General features: G+C 41.6%; 1 protein-coding gene across 1 annotated transcript; it reads left to right on the top strand.

The window, feature by feature from the left end:
• Positions 1–103: 103 nt before the first annotated feature.
• su(f) (cleavage stimulation factor subunit su(f)) lies at positions 104–20,583 on the top strand (the record flags this gene model as incomplete). The annotated part of the gene is made up of 17 exons (XM_028310222.1): positions 104–312; positions 386–577; positions 1,523–1,555; positions 5,647–5,744; positions 6,013–6,166; positions 6,727–6,820; positions 7,890–8,029; positions 8,669–8,860; positions 9,594–9,731; positions 12,760–12,902; positions 14,142–14,299; positions 15,472–15,638; positions 17,418–17,525; positions 18,315–18,403; positions 19,164–19,264; positions 20,036–20,170; positions 20,239–20,583. Coding segments are annotated over exons 1-17 (2,320 nt in total), but the record flags the coding sequence as incomplete, so codon positions are not given.
• Positions 20,584–20,590: the final 7 nt, after the last annotated feature.

The raw sequence follows: 20,590 nt of genomic DNA, 5'->3' as shown, positions 1-20,590 counted from the left end.
CCTTGTCCTATTTCCGTGGTAATTTTCTTTCGTCCATTCATCATCGGTCGTCGTTCATTCAATTCGTTCTTTCTCACACTTTCTCACACAGATATGGATTTTTGATAGTGACGCTAAACCAGTTGATTGTTTTATTTTATTTCCTAATTATTCGTGTGATTTGTGATTAGCATTGATATTGTGATAGATAATCTATCTTGTATGTTTTGATTAGCCTCTATAAACCATCTTAGGTTCAATTAAAAACCTAACCTAAATACGCCGACTCAGCTTGCGAAAATGACCACGACAACCGAGGAAAATGCTGAAATTGTAAGTTTTACTGTAACGAAATGCTTTATATTACCTTTGCGTTATAATTTAACAACTTATTTGTCCAATTTAGGACTGGGGAAACGAGAGGTTGAGCAGAGCTCAAAGGGCTGTCGAAGCCAACACCTACGATGTGGATTCGTGGTCTTTACTCATCAGGGAGGCCCAAACAAGGCCTATCAACGATGTGCGGTCGATGTACGAGAAGCTCATTGCCGCTTTTCCCACCACCGGCCGATTCTGGAAGATTTACATAGAGCAGGAGGTAATTGTTTTTTAATACCATTGTTAGATTGTCTTACAACCTAAGCTAGGTCTTTAAGTATTGTGAATGTAAGTAAATCAAACTCCTAATGAGTACTTATGCTAAAATATCTAATTAATACCCTTAAGCCTTCATTCAACATCTTTATTTATTTGTCTACACTAATATTATAAAGAGGAAAACTTTGTTTGTTTGTTTGGTTGTAATGAATAGGCTCAAAAACTACTGGACAGTTTTTAAAAATTCTTTCACCATTCGAAAGCTACATTATCCACGAGTAACATAGGCTAAATTTTATTTTGGAAAAACATAGGGTTCCGGGGTCCACGCGCGCGAGGCCGCGGGCGGAAAGCTAGTATAAGATAAAGGTTGACTCACTCACTCATCACAAAATCTCAGCAACTACAAGTGCTAGGAGTCTCAAATTTTGCATTAGGGTTACTTTTATAACGTAGATGCTCACTAAGAACGGATTTAACGAAACTCCACCCCTAAGCCCCTTAAATGGAATCCACGCCTACGAAGTTGCGGTCGGCCGCTAATGTTCTATTATGAATTGGTTCAATTTTTGTCTATTAAAAATGTTATGCCAATTTCTTTATCATAAAAATAGTACCATCATTGTTTTTATTAAAATTTAAATCCTTATTGATAACAATTTTTGTTGTCTAAAGCCTGGTTCGTGAGCACGTAGAATTTTGTCCAATGACCTCAAGCTACCCATCCTTATCGCTCGCGCGTAATTATATTGCTGTCACGACTGTTCGACGGGCGCCCGCAGTGAGTGTGCGAGCGCGACAGCAACATAATTACGCGCGAGCGATAAGGATGGGTAGCTTAGGGTCATTGGACAAAATTCTACGTGCTCACGGACCAGGCTTTAGTAAACAGACAACAAACAAAGGAAGCCATTTCATGAAAGTAATATTGTTTCTTCTCTTACAGATGAAAGCGAGGAACTTTGAAAAGGTCGAAAAGGTCAGTATTCGTAAACGGCAGGTTAATTGTCTTGATGTTGTGACTTAAGGTTTAAGTATACAGAACGATTCCGTATTGATTAATGACGAATCTTCTTACAGAAGATTTTCTACACGATAAATGTGGTAGCCAGTATTCTCACGTAAAAACAGCCTGTTCCAATTTGTCACAAAACACATTTATATCAACTGGTTAAATAAAATCTTCGAAACGGATATAATAGTGTTTAAAAATTATATAAATATCATCGTAACATTCAATCTAAAGAAGTTTGTTGATTTTAAAGATTTAAAATGGATTGGAACAGGTTATAATTTGCAAACAATGCTACGACTATTAAAGGTTTTTGCGTAGAAACACTGTGATTATAAGGATGTGATGAAGCTCAACGCTATTATACGAGTAAATGTCTTCCGAACAGCCATAAGACTGATAGCTTAAGTTGTAGTTGTAAGTTTCAATAAAAGACACGAAATGAATGAATCTTTTTTTTCGGATAGGGTCTCTGTGTTCAGACATGTTGGAGGTGACTTTATCAGATAATTTGGATATTAATAACAATAATACTGTAAATTAATCAAGAATATGATATTGAAGTTAAATATTACGTTAATTTTCAACAAAATACAATTTACAAACTCATTGTACCTAAAAATCTATTTGGTAAGGTCACTTTCGACATGTATTATCCCTTTTAGAAATACTCCTTGATATAAAAATATACAAAAAGCTATTATGCATGCATAAGATAAAAAAGCTATGCAGAATATGTAAGCATGTACAGATTCTGTCTATGTACCTGTTAGGATAGTACCACATTTCTCTTTGTCTGTACCCCAATCCTTTGTGATAGTACCCTGCCCTTCTATGATGCTACCCTGCCTCTCTATGATAGTACCCTGCCTCTCTACGATAGTACCCTGCCTATCTACTATAGTACCCTGCCTATCTATGATAGTACCCTGCCTCTCTATGATAGTACCCTGACTCTCTATGATAGTACCCTGCCTCTCTATGATAGTACCCTGACTCTCTATGATAGTACCCTGCCTATCTATGATAGTACCCTGCTTATCTATGATACTACCCTGCCTCTATGAAAGTACCCTACCCCTCTATGATAGTACCCTACCCCTCAATGATAGTACCCTACCCCTCAATGATAGTACCCTACCCCTCAATGATAGTACCCTACCCCTCTATGATAGTACCCTACCCCTCTATGATAGTACCCTGCTTATCTATGAGACTGCTACCCTGCCTCTACGATAGTACTCTGGCTCTGTACGATAGTACCCTGCCTCTGATAGTGCACTGCCTCTCTATGATAGTACCCTGCTTTTCCATGATAGTACCCTGCCTCTATGATAGTACCCTGCCTCTCTATGATACTACCCTGCCTCTCTATGATAGCACCCTGCCTATCTATGATAGTACCCCGCCTCTATGATAGTACATTGCCTCTCTATGATAGTACCCTGCCTCTCTATGATACTACCCTGCCTCTCTATGATACTACCCTGCCTCTCTATGATAGTACTCTGCCTCTCTACGATAGTACCCTGCCTTTGTACGATAGGACCCTGCCTCTCAATGATACTACCCTGGCTCTCTACGATAGTACCCTGCCTCTCTACGATAGTACCCTGCCTCTCTATGATAGTACCCTGCCTCTACGATAGTACCCTGCCTCTCTACGATAGTACCCTGCCTCTCTATGATAGTACCCTGCCTCTCTATGATTGTACCCTGCCTCTCTACGATAGTACCCTGCCTCTCTATGATAGTGCCCTGCCTCTCTAAACTCTCTATGATACTATCCTGCCTCTATGATAGTATCCTGCCTCTTGATAGTATCCTGCCTCTTGATAGTACCCTGCCTCTATGATAGTACCCTACCTCTTGATAGTACCCTGCCTCTTGATAGTACCCTGCCTCTCTACGATAGTACCCTGCCTCCATGATAGTACCTTCCCTCTTTATGATAGTACCCTGCCTCTCCATGATAGTACCATAGTACCCTGCCTCTCTATCATAGTACCCCGCATCATGATAGTACACCACCGCCTTCTATGACAGTACGTCGCCTCTTTATGTTAGACGTCGCTTTTTACTGATCCCCGCTACTAAGACAGTTCCCTTACGACAGTCCCCGTTCCTATCAATGCCCCCGTTCCTACCAATGCCCCGTTCCTACCAATGCCCCGTTACAACCTCAGTTCCCCGTTACAACCTCAGTTCCCCGTTACAACCTCAGTTCCCCGTTACAACCTCATTTCCCCTTACTATCTCAGTCACACACTCACAGACACATACAAATAGCAAATTCCCAAAGGCGTCACAGTAAAAAATATGATTTCGGAAGCCCTGGTGTAAGGAACAGGTTGGTATATTATGTTTCTTCTTTAATTAAATTTGCTCAAAATCGACATCTGTTATCTTGTTTTTAATAGAACCAGGAAACTTAATTATGATGAAAATACAACCAACAGAAAAAATGGTGTGGATAAATCAATGGAAAGTATGGTCAATCGATTTTAATGTTTCAATCAAGTACTTCTAAGTGCATATTGTGCTATAGGTCTAGCGGTTAACAGAGTCAGTGATTTGTGACGTCATACGTCAGCGAGACGTGAGATTTACTTCAGACTTGATGCTCTGTGACGTCATATGTCATCCCTCCCTCCTGTGCCGCTCCCATACCTCAGGCACTCAGTTAAATGTATAATAAATAAAAATGCTTAAAAGTATTTGGTTTCAATTCAATACTTTATTAGATTTTAGTATAATCTGATCTTGAAATCGTCAATACCTATCTCCAAAACAAAAAGTTTCCCAGGTAAGAATATGAATATTTGTAGACGATATGTGCAGCCAAACCAACGCGTTCTGTCATTGGTCGCGCGTCCTGGCCTATGCACGCGCAGTGATCGCCATCGCCGACGCGTTCTGCACGCGTTGTTTTGGCTGAAGCTTTTTTATAGGTCGCGCAGCGAAAGTTGAGGCGAACACGCACTCACACCTCACACTGATGTAATATTTGAATACAGAACACACAACACATCCAAGTTCCAATATCGAATACACTAGCTACCTCGCTCTTGCAATATGTCTGCAAGCGAGACAGAAACCACTTGTCTATCAAACTACGCAAGACGTCAGACAGCGTATACAGATACAAATCTTTGCTTGTGTTGATCGCCTCAGCGCTCGCTGAAGTAAACAGCCCTATAGATCGTGTCATCCACGAAGACGCGCCCCACCATTCTTCCGCTAATGTTTGAGTGTTATCGGTACACGCTAAATTATCCATGAGTGCACACGCACACTACAATAATGCCTTACTAATTGCTCTGATCAAACTCCCCGCACCCCGCGCGACCGAGACCAAACATTGGGGCGCGTCCGAGTGGATGAAATGTATAACACCCGTTATACAGTGTGAGTCACGATAAAGTGCACATATGAAATTAGGTAAAACTGGACCTATTTTTATCGAGAAAAAAGAGGTCAAAATATGTTAGAGATTTTTTTTAAATTTTTAATTATCGTGACTCACACTGTAGTTAAAGCCGTAATTTTATAGAAAGAAACAAAGATAAAATTGTTTATTTGAACATCGCTTAGTTTAGTCAATGGAGCGGCACGGGAGGGTGTTTTTGTAACGTCAAACGTCAGCGAGACTTCGAGACTAGACAAAATGCACATTAAAATCGCAAACCAGTCGAAAAGTGGTCGAAAAGCCTTTTTTTTGTATGGAGTTTTGACGGATTCGATTTTCGATTCGATCAAAAAGTGCATTTTGTCTATAGTCTGGTCTGTGAGCACGTAGCTCGCACACTCACTGCGGGCGCCCGTCACACAGTCGCGACAGCAATATAATTACGCGCGAGCGATAAGGATGGGTAGCTTGGGGTCATTGGACAAAATTCTACGTGCTCACGGACCAGGCTTTAGCTAGATTATGCTCTGTGAGGTCATCATGACAAGGTCACCCCTCCCATACCGCTCCTATACCAGGCACCGACTGAGTTAAACGTTTACCTATGGTATTTAGTAAAATAACGCATATTTCCGCTTCCCCACTATAGCTGTTCCAACGCTGCTTGATGAAGATCCTCAACATCGAGTTATGGAGGCTTTATCTCAACTACGTGAAGGAAACCAAGTGTATGCTGCCTACCTACAAGTAAGTGTAAATTCTTAAAGCCCAGTCTGTGAGCACGTAGAATTTCGTCCAATGACCCCAAGCTACCCATCCTTATCGCTCGCGCGTAGTTATATTGCTGTCGCGACTGTGCGACGGGCGGCCGCAGTGAGTGTGCGAGTCATTGAATGAAATTCTACCTGCTCGGCGACCGGACTTTAGACAGTTTGTCTTACCTACATAATTAGGTAATCTTGTAACATCATCCGAACATGATGATGATAAAATGACTTTTTAATCAAATTTCCAGAGAGAAGATGGCCCAAGCCTACGACTTCGCTCTAGACAAGATCGGTCTGGACATCCACGCCTACCCGATATGGAACGACTACGTGACCTTTCTGAAGAGTGTGGACGCGGTGGGATCCTACGCTGAGAACCAAAAGATATCCGCTGTTAGGAAGGTGAGTGGCTGATTGTTAAGAAAAATGAACAAAAAAAATCAATTTTGCGTATACCTATAGTCTGGTCTCTGGGCACGTAGAATTTTGTCCAATGACCCCAAGCTACCCATCTTTATCGCTCGCGCGTAATTATATTGCTATCACGACTGTGCGACGGGTGCCCGCAGTGAGTGTGCGAGCGCGACAGCAACATAAATACGCGCGAGCGATAAGGATGGGTAGCTTGGGTCATTGGACAAAATTCTACGTGCTAAGAGACCGGGCTTCAGATCGTTTCATCCACTCGGGCGCGCCCCAGCAATGTGTGGTCCCGGTCGCGCGGGCGCGGGGAGTGTGGTCCGAGCAAGCCGTGAGGCATTACTGTAGTGTGCGTGTGCACTCATGGAGCATTCAGCGTGTACCGATAACACTCAAACATTAGCGGAAGAATGGTGGGACGCGTCCGAGTGGATGAAACGATCTATACTAGGTGCTGTTTTACAGTAAATATGTGAAGTCTGATTAAAAAACATTCTTTTACGGTACTAAATTGTGGATTAACTCTAGTAATATTGTTTCAGGTGTATCAAAGAGCAGTGATAACTCCAATCATAGGCATAGAGACGCTATGGAAGGACTACATCGCATTTGAGCAAAGCATCAACACTATAATCGGTATGTTTGATGTTACTATTTATTTGATCCCTTAACTTCACGTATTTCCTGAACACTATAATCCGGGCGTTTTCAAGGCGAGAGTGAATAGGCACTTACAGGGCAGGTATGTACCATCCTAGACTGCATCTCACTTAACACCAGGTGCGATTGCGGTCAAATACCTGCCTTGGCTAGCATAAAAAAAAAAAAAAAAAAAATTACGTAGAGTAAGACGGGCACCTACTCGATGGACCGACGACGACGATGTCGCTCTGTTAGTTTCAAGTTTATAGAGGTAAAATTATTTAATGCTAAAAATTTGTATAACGCCTTCGCATTAGACGCTGTCTCGCTGATCGAACACTTATCAGGAGTTTTTTCACTTGATTTGTCTTAGTCCGTATTTGTAAAGCGCCATCTATAATCCAAGTTCTGTATTTAGTATCTTTCTGCTACTGTTTCGACATTCATCATCATCATCATCATCTCAGCCATAGGACGTACGTCCACTGCTGAACATAGGCCTCCCCCAATGCTTTCCATGTTACCCGGTTGGTAGCGGCCTGCGTCCAGCGCCTTCCTGCTACCTTTATGATGTCGTCGGTCCACCTTGACCGGTTTTGACATTATACACAACCTTTCAATGGCGTCTTGAGTTTTTATTTCTGCAAGTTTCCTGCCCACCTTTGCTCCCGAAGTTATAGAACCCTAAGGCCTTCCAGGCACGAGTGAATAAACATCTTCTGGCAAGCTCACTTCTGCACCCCCTGGGTGAGATAGTCATCAAGAGCAAGCCCATCATCATTATAATTTCAGCCACAGAACATCCACTGCTGAACCCCTAATGATTTCCATATTGACTGGCTGGTAGCGGCCTACATCCAGCGCCTTCCTGCTACCTTTATTGTCGGTACACCTTTGGGTTTGGACATCCTAAATGAGTGTTTAGACCACAAGTGGCACTTGTGGTCTAAACTTAATAAATATTTTTTATTTTGATTTTGAGTGGAGCAAGCCCATACTACATTAAAAAACATTTTTTTTACTACTATATTAGATTTACAACATTAATTATGTGTATTACCAGCGGAAAGAATGGCGATGGAGCGCTCCAGAGACTATATGAACGCTCGTCGCGTGGCCAAAGAATTGGAGACGGTCACCCGAGGCCTCAACAGGAATATGCCCGCAACACCACCTACCGTGGACCGAGAGGAGATGAAACAGGTAAAAACATTAACTAAAGTCCGGTCGCCGAGCAGATAGAATTTCGTCCAATGACCCCAAGCTACCCATCCTTATAGCTCGCGCGTAATTATAATGCTGTCGCGACTGTGCGACGGGCGCCCGCAGTGAGTGTGCGAGCGCACAGACGGTGCCAGTGACCCGTTGTCCTAGGTGTAAAAAGAAGAACTGTTTAGGACCGGGAGGAAGTGAAACAAGTAATAGGAAGCTTACAGATGGCGCTACTGGTTTGGACGTGTCTAGTTTTAGAAGCAGGAAGAAGATTCTGCGGCAGGTTTTGAAAGATGATGAAGATTTCCCCAAAAGTCAACCCTAAAAGTCTTCCCACCTCCCAACTCTTTTTTATTGCCTTGCAGGTAATGCAGGTATACCTTCTATAGGAGACATGTAAAGTGCCCCATAAGGGCTACCTTTTTTTACTGTATTTGACATTCATAATTGCCACCAGTAGTCAAAATTGAATAAAATATTTTTGATTTTGATTAGAGCTTTTCGCAGATGGAGTTAATGACAAGAGAAAAAAAACCTTTATCACTCAGTGGCAACTCCTAAAGAACCTACTCCAAAATACTACCTCTATTTGGATTACTTGTCCGTACTAACTCTGTAATTTCCCACCAGGTGGAGCTATGGAAGAAATACATCACCTGGGAGCGATCGAACCCTCTCCGATCCGAAGACACGGCTCTCGTGGCCCGCCGCGTCATGTTCGCCATAGAGCAGTGTCTTTTGTGCCTGGCACACCATCCGGATGTGTGGCACCAGGCTGCGCAGTTCCTGGACCATTCTGCTAAACTGCTCACGGAGAAAGGGGTGAGAGAACGCAAACATGTACATTTACCCGACAGACATAGGTGGACGTATACTTGTGCATTCACCCGACAGAAGCTGGCGGACGAATACATGTGCATTCACCCGACACATAGGCACAATACTCGAACTACTATTCTCCGAAGAAGGAAAATTAGTTGTATTTGAGTTGTGTCATACATTATTTCAAATCACAGAAAAAATATTATGGTTTTCCTTTCATTTGATTTAACAAGTTTGTTAGAGAGATTTCATCCATAACCCTAACAATCGGTGTAATAAAAGTACAGGGTGTAATTTTAACAGATTTTAGTTGGTTCGATTCCCGGATGTGGCAAGCGAATTTTCGGAAATCTTTGAATGCAGCTATCTTACTTTTCAAAAATAATGGAATGTTTTCTTTGAGTAAAATTTTCTATCTACAGTATTAAGAAAATTCCAGCCTGTACCAAAATACAGAGTGTCAAACGCAAATCCTCAATTTAGCAAAAAAAATAAATGTGGAATAAACACATTTTGAAAGTTGCTCCTCGCCTAGGCGCAAACCACCGACTTTTAGTTGGCTGATATTTGGGTCGGGATGTTAATCAGTATGGACATATATGGAAGTGCGCACATTACATCGATTTGGTATCGGCCGATTCGTCATACAAATTAAAATCGGATCGAACTATCAACTAAAAGTCAGTGGTCTGCGCCTATCCCTAATGACATTTAACACCGCTGTCCTCGCCAGGACTCGAACGCGGCGCGTCTGTTCTCAGACGAAGCGGCGGCGGTGTACGAGCGAGCGACGGGCGGGCCTCTGAAACATTCTACTTTGCTGCATTTTGCACACGCGGACTATGAAGAGAGCAGACTGCACTATAACAAGGTAATCTTATGGTCATCTGTCACAGTCGCTCCTGTTGGCATCGCGCTGAGTGTGAGAGGGATAGCAACATTCAGGCGGCGTAGTGTGAATTTACGTCAAACGCATTCGATGTCGACTGCGTAAAAAAGTGTCATTAAATGTATGACGGATTGTACAGCGCCCCTAGCGGAAACTTTCAAGAACTAAAGCCCGGTCCGTGAGCACGTAAAATTTTGTCCAATGACCCCAAGCTACCCATCCTTATCGCTCGCGCGTAATTATATTGCTGTCGCGACTGTGCGACGGGCGCCCGCAGTGGATGTGCGAGCGCGACAGCGACATAATTACGCGCGAGCGATAAGGATGGGTAGCTTGGGGTCATTGGACAAAATTCTACGTGCTCACGGACCACGCTTTAAAATCTTTATATATTTTTTTAACGCACACACGTTTGATGTAAACTCACACTAAGCCCTCTGATAACTAAGTATTGACAGTAGCGCCATTCTCTAAATGTCATAATTAAATGTTTATCTAACGTAGCAAAAATCGGAACTAATAATTTAGTATTGATAATATAGATGACCCACGCTGAACTGTCCCACCAAACTCAATGACAGGGGGGCGCTACCATCGTTCAACTATATGGTTTCCAACATGGCAAAAATCGGAACCAGCGATCCGGTATTGACGGTGGCGCCCCACTGTCAATGTCATGGACAGGACAGTTCAGTATTTTGGAACTATAGCGCCCTCTTGAAAATGTCATAGCTGGGACAGTTCAGTGTTGGATAACTATAGCACGGTTTTGAAGGCTAGAATCTTAGATTAATAAAGCCTAGAATCAAGTTTACAATAAGTTGCGTCTTGGAATCATTACCATTAATTATTTTCTTTTGTTAACGGCGATAGACTTCAGTTTTTCACAGGGTTCGAGGATATATTTATTATTATGTGCCACTGTCATGTCTATGTAATTGCCTGTATTTGTGTGAATTCCACTGTAATAAATGTATCTTTCTTTCTTTCTATATATATCAAGGGATATATATCTATATATATAAAAGAAAGTCGTGTTAGTTACTTCGCTTATAACTCAAGAACGGCTGAACTGATTTAGCTGAAAATTGTCAGGGAGGTAGTTTAGAGCCAGGAGAAGGACATAGGATACTTTTTATCCCGTTCGAAACAAAAAAAAAGTCTGCTTATTTATTGCCATTAAGGCGGAACAAAGTTCGCCGGGTCAGCTAGTCCGATATATATCAAGCCGGTTTTAATGATATACAACGTGTCCCAAAATTCAAGAATAAACCGGCGCCGCAGGGTGGACATAGTCATGACTGCTTTAGGAAAAATAAGAAAAAAAATCTATCTCAATTATTTTTTAAGTTACACAATAAATTATGAAATTCGTCGAAAATTGACACCCCTTATGATATTTTACATTACCACGACTACAATTTTTCAAATACTTCAGTTTTTTTGTTTGTATCGGTAACTTAAGTAGTGCTGCTGTCCACCCCAATTCTTAAAACCCTCAGAATCCTTGCAGTTTTAACACAAAAGTTAATCAAAATATGATATTTCCTTAAAATTTTGAACGATTTTTACTTACACTCCACTTTGACTCGTCGTTTTGTAAAAAAACAGTATGAACACTATTGCGGCAAGTTTTTTATAAAGTTGACGCAAATATCCAAGATTCCGAAATGGTATAATACTCTAAGAAAACTAGTCGCAAAAAAGATATGCGTACCATTTTTACAAGCACTTCGCTTGTTAGTTAGTATGGGATAAATCTTGCAACTGAATTTAAAACCAGTTCTCCTTAACCAATTGAGCTGAAATTTGGTATACTTGTGTAAGTACGATGACAATGCAATATTATGGTACCATTGAGCTGGATGGAGTATGGAGGTGGCCATAGGAACTCTTAACGAAACGGCGGAATTACATCTAGTTTGGGTTCGTTGGACTTGTCTTTTCTAGCACTAAAGTGCTCGAAAAGACAAGTCCAACGAACCCAAACTAGATGTAATTCCGCCGTTTCGTTAAGAGTTCCTATGGCCACCTCCATACTCCATCCAGCTCAATGGTACCATAATATTGCATTGTCATCGTACTTACACAAGTATACCAAATTTCAGCTCAATTGGTTAAGGAGAACTGGTTTTAAATTCAGTTGCAAGATTTATCCCATACTAACTAACAAGCGAAGTGCTTGTAAAAATGGTACGCATATCTTTTTTGCGACTAGTTTTCTTAGAGTATTATACCATTTCGGAATCTTGGATATTTGCGTCAACTTTATAAAAAACTTGCCGCAATAGTGTTCATACTGTTTTTTTACAAAACGACGAGTCAAAGTGGAGTGTAAGTAAAAATCGTTCAAAATTTTAAGGAAATATCATATTTTGATTAACTTTTGTGTTAAAACTGCAAGGATTCTGAGGGTTTTAAGAATTGGGGTGGACAGCAGCACTACTTAAGTTACCGATACAAACAAAAAAACTGAAGTATTTGAAAAATTGTAGTCGTGGTAATGTAAAATATCATAAGGGGTGTCAATTTTCGACGAATTTTATAATTTATTGTGTAACTTAAAAAATAATTGAGATAGATTTTTTTTCTTATTTTTCCTAAAGCAGTCATGACTATGTCCACCCTGCGGCGCCGGCTTATCCTTGAATTTTGGGACACGTTGTATATCAACTATTAAAATTTGTTACTGTATTTGTACTTTTTGACATAAGATTTTATTTTTTTAGTTGATTTTGCCGTATTTAAAAGACATTTTATGTTTTTGTTTTATTTGTCTGATTTTAAGTTTTAAAAACATTAAAAACATGTGTATGTAACACATATGCAATAGTATTCATGAATAATACAATAAAATAATAGTATGGCTTTCATACAAAATTGATATACATATATCATAAATATCCGATATTTTGATATTTATAATAAATATCGGATATTTTCGAACCCTGGTTTTTCACCACTGTACATATTAACTATCCCTTCGCTTATTGTCATCCATTCAACGCAGGTCCACCAAGTATACACACGCTACCTGGACATGGAAGATATAGACCCGACCCTAGCATACGTCCAGTACATGAAGTTCGCGCGTCGTGCTGAGGGCATCAAGTCGGCCAGGACTGTGTTTAAGCGCGCGAGGGAGGACGCTAGGTAAGTTTTGAATATTATTTCTTCCTCTATCAGTGTTCTGGCTAGGGATGATAGATATTTATTGATGTTGAATAAACATCGATGTTTTAACATCGGTGGGTTGACTTCGATATTATCGAAACAAAGGTGTTACCTGAATAAAATATCGAAACGTCAATTATTCTTTTGGGCGCAGTCTAGCGTGCAGTAGGTGTACTAGCTTCAACTAAATGTAGATAAAAAAAATTGTATGAAAATAAAAAATAAAAAATGATGAAATCAAATTTCTAACTTCACCATACCATTTATATGACCATGTTAACATGGGCTAGTGTCGGCTCATATACCCATTTACCTAACACCCTGTAGATGACACTGATCAAAATAATCGGAGTAAGCCCATAGCCGTACGAATAAGTTTGTTTTCATTTCTCAAGAGATTAAAAAAAAACTAATAAAAATAATAGACAGTTTTATTTGTTTCCAAAAACATCGATGTTTTAGAAATATCGATGTTTTTCAGTCGATATAATTTATCGTACATCGATAGTTTTGATTCGATGTTAACATCGATGTTTTTCCAATAATCATCCCTACTCTCATCATATTCTGAGCAGTGGCCTAATTCACGTATTTTGACAGTCAAGATCTCGCTGACGTTCCGAAGTCGTCCCATTGAAAAACAGTTTCTAAATCCGTATTCACAAGGGTCATTTCGATAGAACGATTACTCGATAAGATCGCATTCAGCGATTTGTTGTCGTTGAAGTTTTGTTACGTAAATAGGGCTACTAGGTGTCCCTTTTGGCACATTTTCTATTTTAAGTCGATTTCGTTTTGCGTATTTAGTGCCAATCAAAATCGTTTCGTTCTTTCTTTCTCAGCTGTAAAAAGATTTTGAGAAATGACGCAATGTCTACTTAAAACTACGATTTGAAAATACTATTTAATAGACTACCTACCTCTATGGACAAGTACAAATAAATCCTTTTTACTTTGACTTGAACTTTTTAAGAACTTCTGTCCCTCTATCTCACCTGATGGTAAAGTGATCCCACTCTTCCCATGCATGTCGTAAGAGACGACTAACTAAGGGACAAATATGCGAACATCAGGCCTCCCCAACCCGTCTGGCCAGCGTGGGGAGTGTAGGACAAATCCTCCATTTGCCTCTGGTAAATTAGAGAGGGTCGTACTCCTGCAGTGGAGACTAAATGACCTGATGATGATGATTTATTGATTGATTGATGATGCTTCTAGGTCTCGCTACCACGTGTTCGTGGCTGCAGCGCTAATGGAGTACTACTGCTCCAAAGACAAGAACATAGCCTTCCGCATCTTCGAGCTTGGCCTCAAGAAGTTCTCGCATATACCGGAGTATGTGCTGTGTTATATTGACTACCTGTCGCATTTAAACGGTGAGTTTACACACACACACATAAATACACTCTTGAATGATGAGTTTACGGCACAAGTAACTTGGAGGGGAGTTGCAGCTGTTTTTTTTTTTTTTAAGAATATTAGTAACTAGCGGCCGCCCGCGACTTCGTACGCGTGGCACCCGTTTCACCCCCTTAGGGGTGGAGTTTCGTAAAATCCTTTCTTAGCGGATGCCTACGTCATAACATCTACCTGCATGCCAAATTTCAGCCCGATCCGTCCAGTGGTTTGGGCTGTGCGTTGATAGATCACTATATCAGTAAGTCAGTCAGTCACTTTTGAGTTATTATATTTAGACTAGCTTTCCGCCCGCGGCTTCGCCCGCGTGGAATTTTGTCTGTCACAGAAAAACTTTATCGCGCGCGTCCCTGTTTCAAAAACCGGGATAAAAACTATCCTATGTTCTTTCCCGGGACTCAAACTATCTCTATGCCAAATTTCATCAAAATCGGTTGCGAGGTTTAAGCGGGAAAGCGTAACAGACAGACAGACAGACAGAGTTACTTTCGCATTTATAATATTAGTTGGGATAATTCTAAAACACAACATTTTTAAAAACACATTTCATTCTGGTCTGGGTTGCATTGTAATTGATTAAAAGTTAGTCAATTTAGTTGGCAAAATAATGACGTCATCGGCTTGTATTACCCTACAAAATCTATGGTAGTCTTATTTTGACAATTAACAAAAGTATAGATGTCCTACACTGAACCATCCCATCTGTGACATTAACAGGGGGGCGCCACCGTCAATACCGGATCGCTGGTTCCGATTTTTGTCACGGTAGAAAACAGTGATAATCATTTGCACTAATATGCAGAAGGGCGCTTCCGATCTTTGCAATTTGACGTTTCAAAGTCGTTCCACTACACTTCAATGAGGGCTATCGTTTTAGCGCTCACCAGTTAGCTCCACTGTAGAGTAAGGTCCTGTCACTTGCTAGTAGCGAAGACAGTGGCACCAACTGGTGAGCGCGAAAGTGGTAGGAGGACTATCGCATTTGCACTCATCAAGATGGCGCCACTGTAGAGTAAGGTCCTGTCAATCGCCAGGGGTGCCAACTGTTAAGTATAAAAACGATAGCCCTCATTGGTTGTTGGTGTCAAATACCCTATTTAGATTACATCACAATCTCCCTTCTGTCTTCCAGAGGACAACAACACACGTGTGCTATTCGAGCGAGTGCTATCATCGGGCAGCCTGAAGCCAGAGAGTTCTGTGGACATCTGGAACCGCTTCCTGGAGTTCGAGTCCAACATCGGCGACCTGGTCTCCATAGTCAAGGTCGAGAAACGGCGCCAGGCTGTACTGGAGAAGGTATGTGAAACATCCACGGAACAATGAATTTTTTCTTCATCATCATTTCAGCCATAGGACGTCCACTGCTGAACATTGGCCGCCCCCAATGATTTTTTTTATCCACAACGACGAAGCTCTTGGCCTGTATCTCACCTGATGGTAAGTGACGATCAGGCCGAAGGTGGAAGCGAGCTTCACCCGGAATCCTCAAACACGGAGGAACTGGCTATCTTACCTCTAACTGCCGGAACACAACAATGCTGTTAACATTGTTGTTATGGCGACAGACTTAGGTAAGATGCTGGTAGCTAGCCAGGCGGACTTAGAACAAACCCTACCAACCAAACCGAACGGAAAAATCTGCCCCCACTGGGAATCGAACCCGGAATCTCTGCGTCTGAAGCAGGTGGTCTTACCACTAGACCACAGAGGCGGTTAATATACGTTGTATAGCAATAAAATATACGTTGATTGATTGGTAGCGGGCTGCGTCCATCGCTTCCCTGCTATCTTTATGATGTCGTCGGTCCACCTTGTGGGTGGACGTCCCACGCTGCGTTTTCCGGTACTACCAATCGATCAACGTGGAAAGCATTGGGGTAGGCCTATGTTCAGCAGTGGACGTCCTAAGGCTGAAATGATGATGAAAACATACGTGGCAAGAATTACGGACGGAACGGGACGCCGTCGCCGTGCACTTTGTGAACGGAGCCCGTCCCTTCCGAGGAAATATCCGTTACTTATGGAGTAAGACCATTACTCCGCCTTCAAGAAAGAAGATTAAGAAACGCTGTCCTAAAGAGAGCTTAGCCCAATAGTGGGATAGTAAAGTCGTACCTATTTATTTGTACAGCCGTGTGGTGACGGCAGAGTAGAATACATTCCTCACCAACCCCTACTCTTCCCGCGGGTGTCGTAAGAGGCGACTTAGGGACTACACATCAAACAGAGAACGGGCAGCAGCGCTCTCTGAAAAACATCAATCTTTTAAACTGCGATCTCCAACCCGCCTGCCAAGCGTGGGGATTATGGCAAAACCCTCCACTATAGTGGAGGAGGCTCGTAGTCCAGCAGTGGACTGTAAAGGGCTGTTGATTACACCGGTCAAAAAAAAAAATTTTTTTTTGCGCATGGATTTTACTTATTATATTCTGATTATGTAAGCAAATTTATATAAAAAAGTGCGATTACAAATCGAAAATATTTGCTTTTTAAGAAGTTATAGCGATTTGAATTTTCCATCTTCATAGTAAAATGTCTCTAAAGATGCACGTCACATTCTCATTGGGATATATTTAAAGATAATTATGGGGGCTTATTCGCAAGAACAAGGGGCACGCTTTCATCAAAATATAGTGGGATTTGAAAGACGACGTTACCAAGGCCAGTATACTGAAAGCGTCATAGGGTTAGATTTTTATGAGAAAAATCTTCTATCGAACATGAGACGAGATTAGAACTTTTCATTTTTAATAAATATTTGGACTCTATTTTAAATTTTCTCTTGTGAGAATGAATCTTAAATGGATGTTTGGTATGTTTTAATAATTAGAAAGAATGGAAGAAAGAAAGAAAAAAAATTATTTGGCAACAAATTAAATCATCTCTATGTTCATGTTTCATACATTCATTAATATGAATTTTTCAATTTTTTACACATAAAAGCAAATTCACAACAATTTTTTGTTGTTATTCTTATTTCTAGGTATTAAAGCAATAAAAATAAGCTATGCATATCCCGTGCGCAAAAATGCTGTAGACAGTTGTTATCTATTTATTTGTACCTTTTCACCCCAGATCAAAGAGTTCGAAGGCAAGGAGACAGCGCAACTGGTGGACAGGTACAAGTTTCTGGACCTGTACCCTTGCAGCATCGCCGAGCTGAAGTCCATCGGGTACACTGAGGTACGGTACCACGTAAGCGTATAAAGACAAATACCATTCGTATTCTACCTTATTCTAGATGACATAAAGTATAAAATTAAACGATACTCGTGCTGGTTTTAGAATCACGCTGACGCACGCTGACCGTCAGCGCTGACAGCCGAAATGTATGAAGCGTCGGCGCCGAGCGATCAGCGAGCGGTCAGCGCGGTTCTAAAACCAGCCTAAAACGACAAAATTATTAACCTTACGTTATGACATCAAGTATATTATATAGTTCCAAAATACTGAACTGTCCTATGCATGACATTGACAGTGGGGCGCCACCGTCAATACCGAATCGCTGGTTCCGATTTTTGCCATGTTGGAAACCATATAGTTGAACGATGGTAGCGCCCCCCTGTCATTGAGTTTGGTGGGACAGTTCAGCGTGGGTCATCTATATTATAGTTTTTGCTCACGAAGGCGAGTGAGCTTTACTTGTGTGTGTACGTGTACATGCACATAATGCTAGTGTAATGTCTGTCAAAACTTTTGAACAACGAACAGTAGCGAGCCACCACACGTGTAAAGCTCACTCGCCTTCGTGAATCGCAACAACTACACGATATTGGCATGCCTGTTTACAAAGTGACAAATATTCTCGATCGATTTTTGACCTAATTTATTATATCAAATTTCTAAATCCACTGTTTTAGGTTTTCCAACGTATCTCTGTGATGTCTTTGAAACCTATTCTGTTATAATGTTTTTGAAATCGCTTAAAAATGAGTTTGATTTGTGTTTAAAGTCCATTTTACGTTATTTTAGGTGGCATCGATGTCAAATAAGTCGTGGGCCCTTGGAGGGCCTCTGGCGGGCATATCGCCTGAACTGGCAGCCGTTATCTTAGGACAGAAGTAAGTGATTTAGCCCTTCGAATGACATCCCATCAACAAAGTTGACGCTGACTTTAAAAATACTCATAAAACTCATTTATTTCTGCAAATAGGCTTTAAAAAACACTTTTACACGTCCCAGTATTAACCCTACCACAGCTTCAGGACAATAATGCTGTGTTGCACCATCTTACTTTAACTTTGACAAACGTCAAAAATCTGTCAAACTCCATACAAAAAACACCGGTTATCGTCAAATTTACGGTCCAAATTAGGTGGTGCAACTCAGCCTAAATGGGCAATATTTAAAGGTATGACCTTTATCAACCTGGAAAGGGATCAACACCGTTGCCTTTCGCCGCGCTGTCAAATGAGGTGAGGCGTTTACGTTACGGTGCGGATAAGTGTGCGTTGCAGTATGGAGTTTCATACAAAGAATACTGACAGCCTCGAGTTGATACTGTCACTATCCGTTTCCGGGTTGATAAGTGTGCTCCGTCCTTAAAGCTTATATTTCTTCGCAGCGACCAAACACAACCCCTGAGTCATTTGTGTCGTTTCAAATAATGGACAAGACTTAAGATTCAGAATGTACCATAAACAATGCAAATAAATTATTCTTGATCAAAGAGACAAAATTGTGGGTATGGTCATTTCGTGCAAATGACAAAAATTTAAAGTGAATTTGATAGTACTTGGTCAATCAAAAGACGTCCAGAGCTGGACAAAGGCCTCTTAATATTTTTTCGCAGCAATTTTAATAATATTCTCCGCGTTTCAGAGACAACGACCCGAACAAAGACATAGCGCGTCCAGACACGAGCCAAATGATCCCGTACAAGCCTAAAGTGAACCCCTTGCCCGGAGAACATCCTATACCAGGTTTGCTATTTATTTTCTAAAAATGGAGCATTTTTATTTCTACATTCTAGCTATGTTTTACGAAAATCTTTCTTTTTTTAACTACAATAAAGATGAGGTTATCAATCCCGATATGTATTCTTTTTTTGATCTCGTAATGCAGAGATACAAAAATGGACAGTATCACTTATAATATGTGTTAGAAATCCGAATTACAAAGATCGAATCGGTTTTTGCGGGACATTGAAAACGTGATGTTCTTGTAAACGTTAACGGGACTATTCCCACCTCTCGTTCCCACCGCTGCAACTCCTGTGTAGCCAGGATCTACAGCTTGACCGCCAATAACCCAACCAGTGAAGGTCAAGTTTGTCCCGGGGGAAAGTTAAACTGTCATTGGACCCGCAACGAAATTAATCAGAAGAACATAGGAGGAGTTCTCGTGTAAACGTTAATATTAAAAAATCTATACTTCTAAATGGGATCCTGCAAAAAACTGTTCCTGAAAAGGGATGTCTTCGTGGGAACAAGCCCTAATAGGCAGGCACACGCGACGCTTCGTGTAACCCACTCAAGTTTTACCATCATTTCAGCCACAGGACGTCCACTGCTGAACATAGGCCTCCCCCAATGTTTTCCATGTTGATCGATTGGTAGCGGCCTGCGTCCAGCGCTTCCCTGCTACCTTTACGATGTCGTCGGTCCACCTTGTGGGTGGACGTCCCACGCTATGTTTTCAAGCTGAAGTGCTCAAATTTTAGCGTAGACCTTAACACGTTTATTTCCTTCCAGGCGGTACTTTCCCGATGCCAGCGGCGGCTGCTCACGTGTGCACATTAATGCCACCGCCTGCTTGCTTCCGCGGGCCATTTGTTGCCGTCGACCGTCTACTACATCTGTTTGGACGCATCTCGCTGCCAGACAAGCGTGAGTATACTTTAGTAGCTAAGTACATATAGGGGCTGCTTCATACAAGGAGATGATGGCACCACCAGGTAACCAGGGGGGGGGGGAATCTGACCCCAGTAAGAGGCAATCTGACTCCAGGAACAGGCAATCTGACCCCACGAAGAGGCAAGCTGACACCAGGAAGAGGCAATCTGACCCCAGCAAGAGGCAATCTGACCCCAGGAAGAGGCAATCTGACCCCAGGAAGAGGCAATCTGACCCCAGGAAGAGGCAATCTGACCCCAGGAAGAGGCAATCTGACCCCAGGAAGAGGCAATCTGACCCCAGGAAGAGGCAATCTGACCCCAGGAAGAGGCAATCTGACCCCAGTAAGAGGCAATCTGACCCCAGTAAGAAGCAATCTGACCCCAGTAAGAGGCAATTTGACCCCAGTAAGAA

The sequence above is a fragment of the Ostrinia furnacalis genome, unplaced genomic scaffold (genome assembly GCF_004193835.3).
Source record: "Ostrinia furnacalis isolate ACB-3 unplaced genomic scaffold, ASM419383v2 OfSCF2991, whole genome shotgun sequence".
NCBI classification, from domain to species: Eukaryota; Metazoa; Arthropoda; class Insecta; order Lepidoptera; family Crambidae; genus Ostrinia; species Ostrinia furnacalis.
Note: the sequence above shows the minus strand (reverse complement) of the source record. Positions and strands in the feature narration are given on the sequence as shown.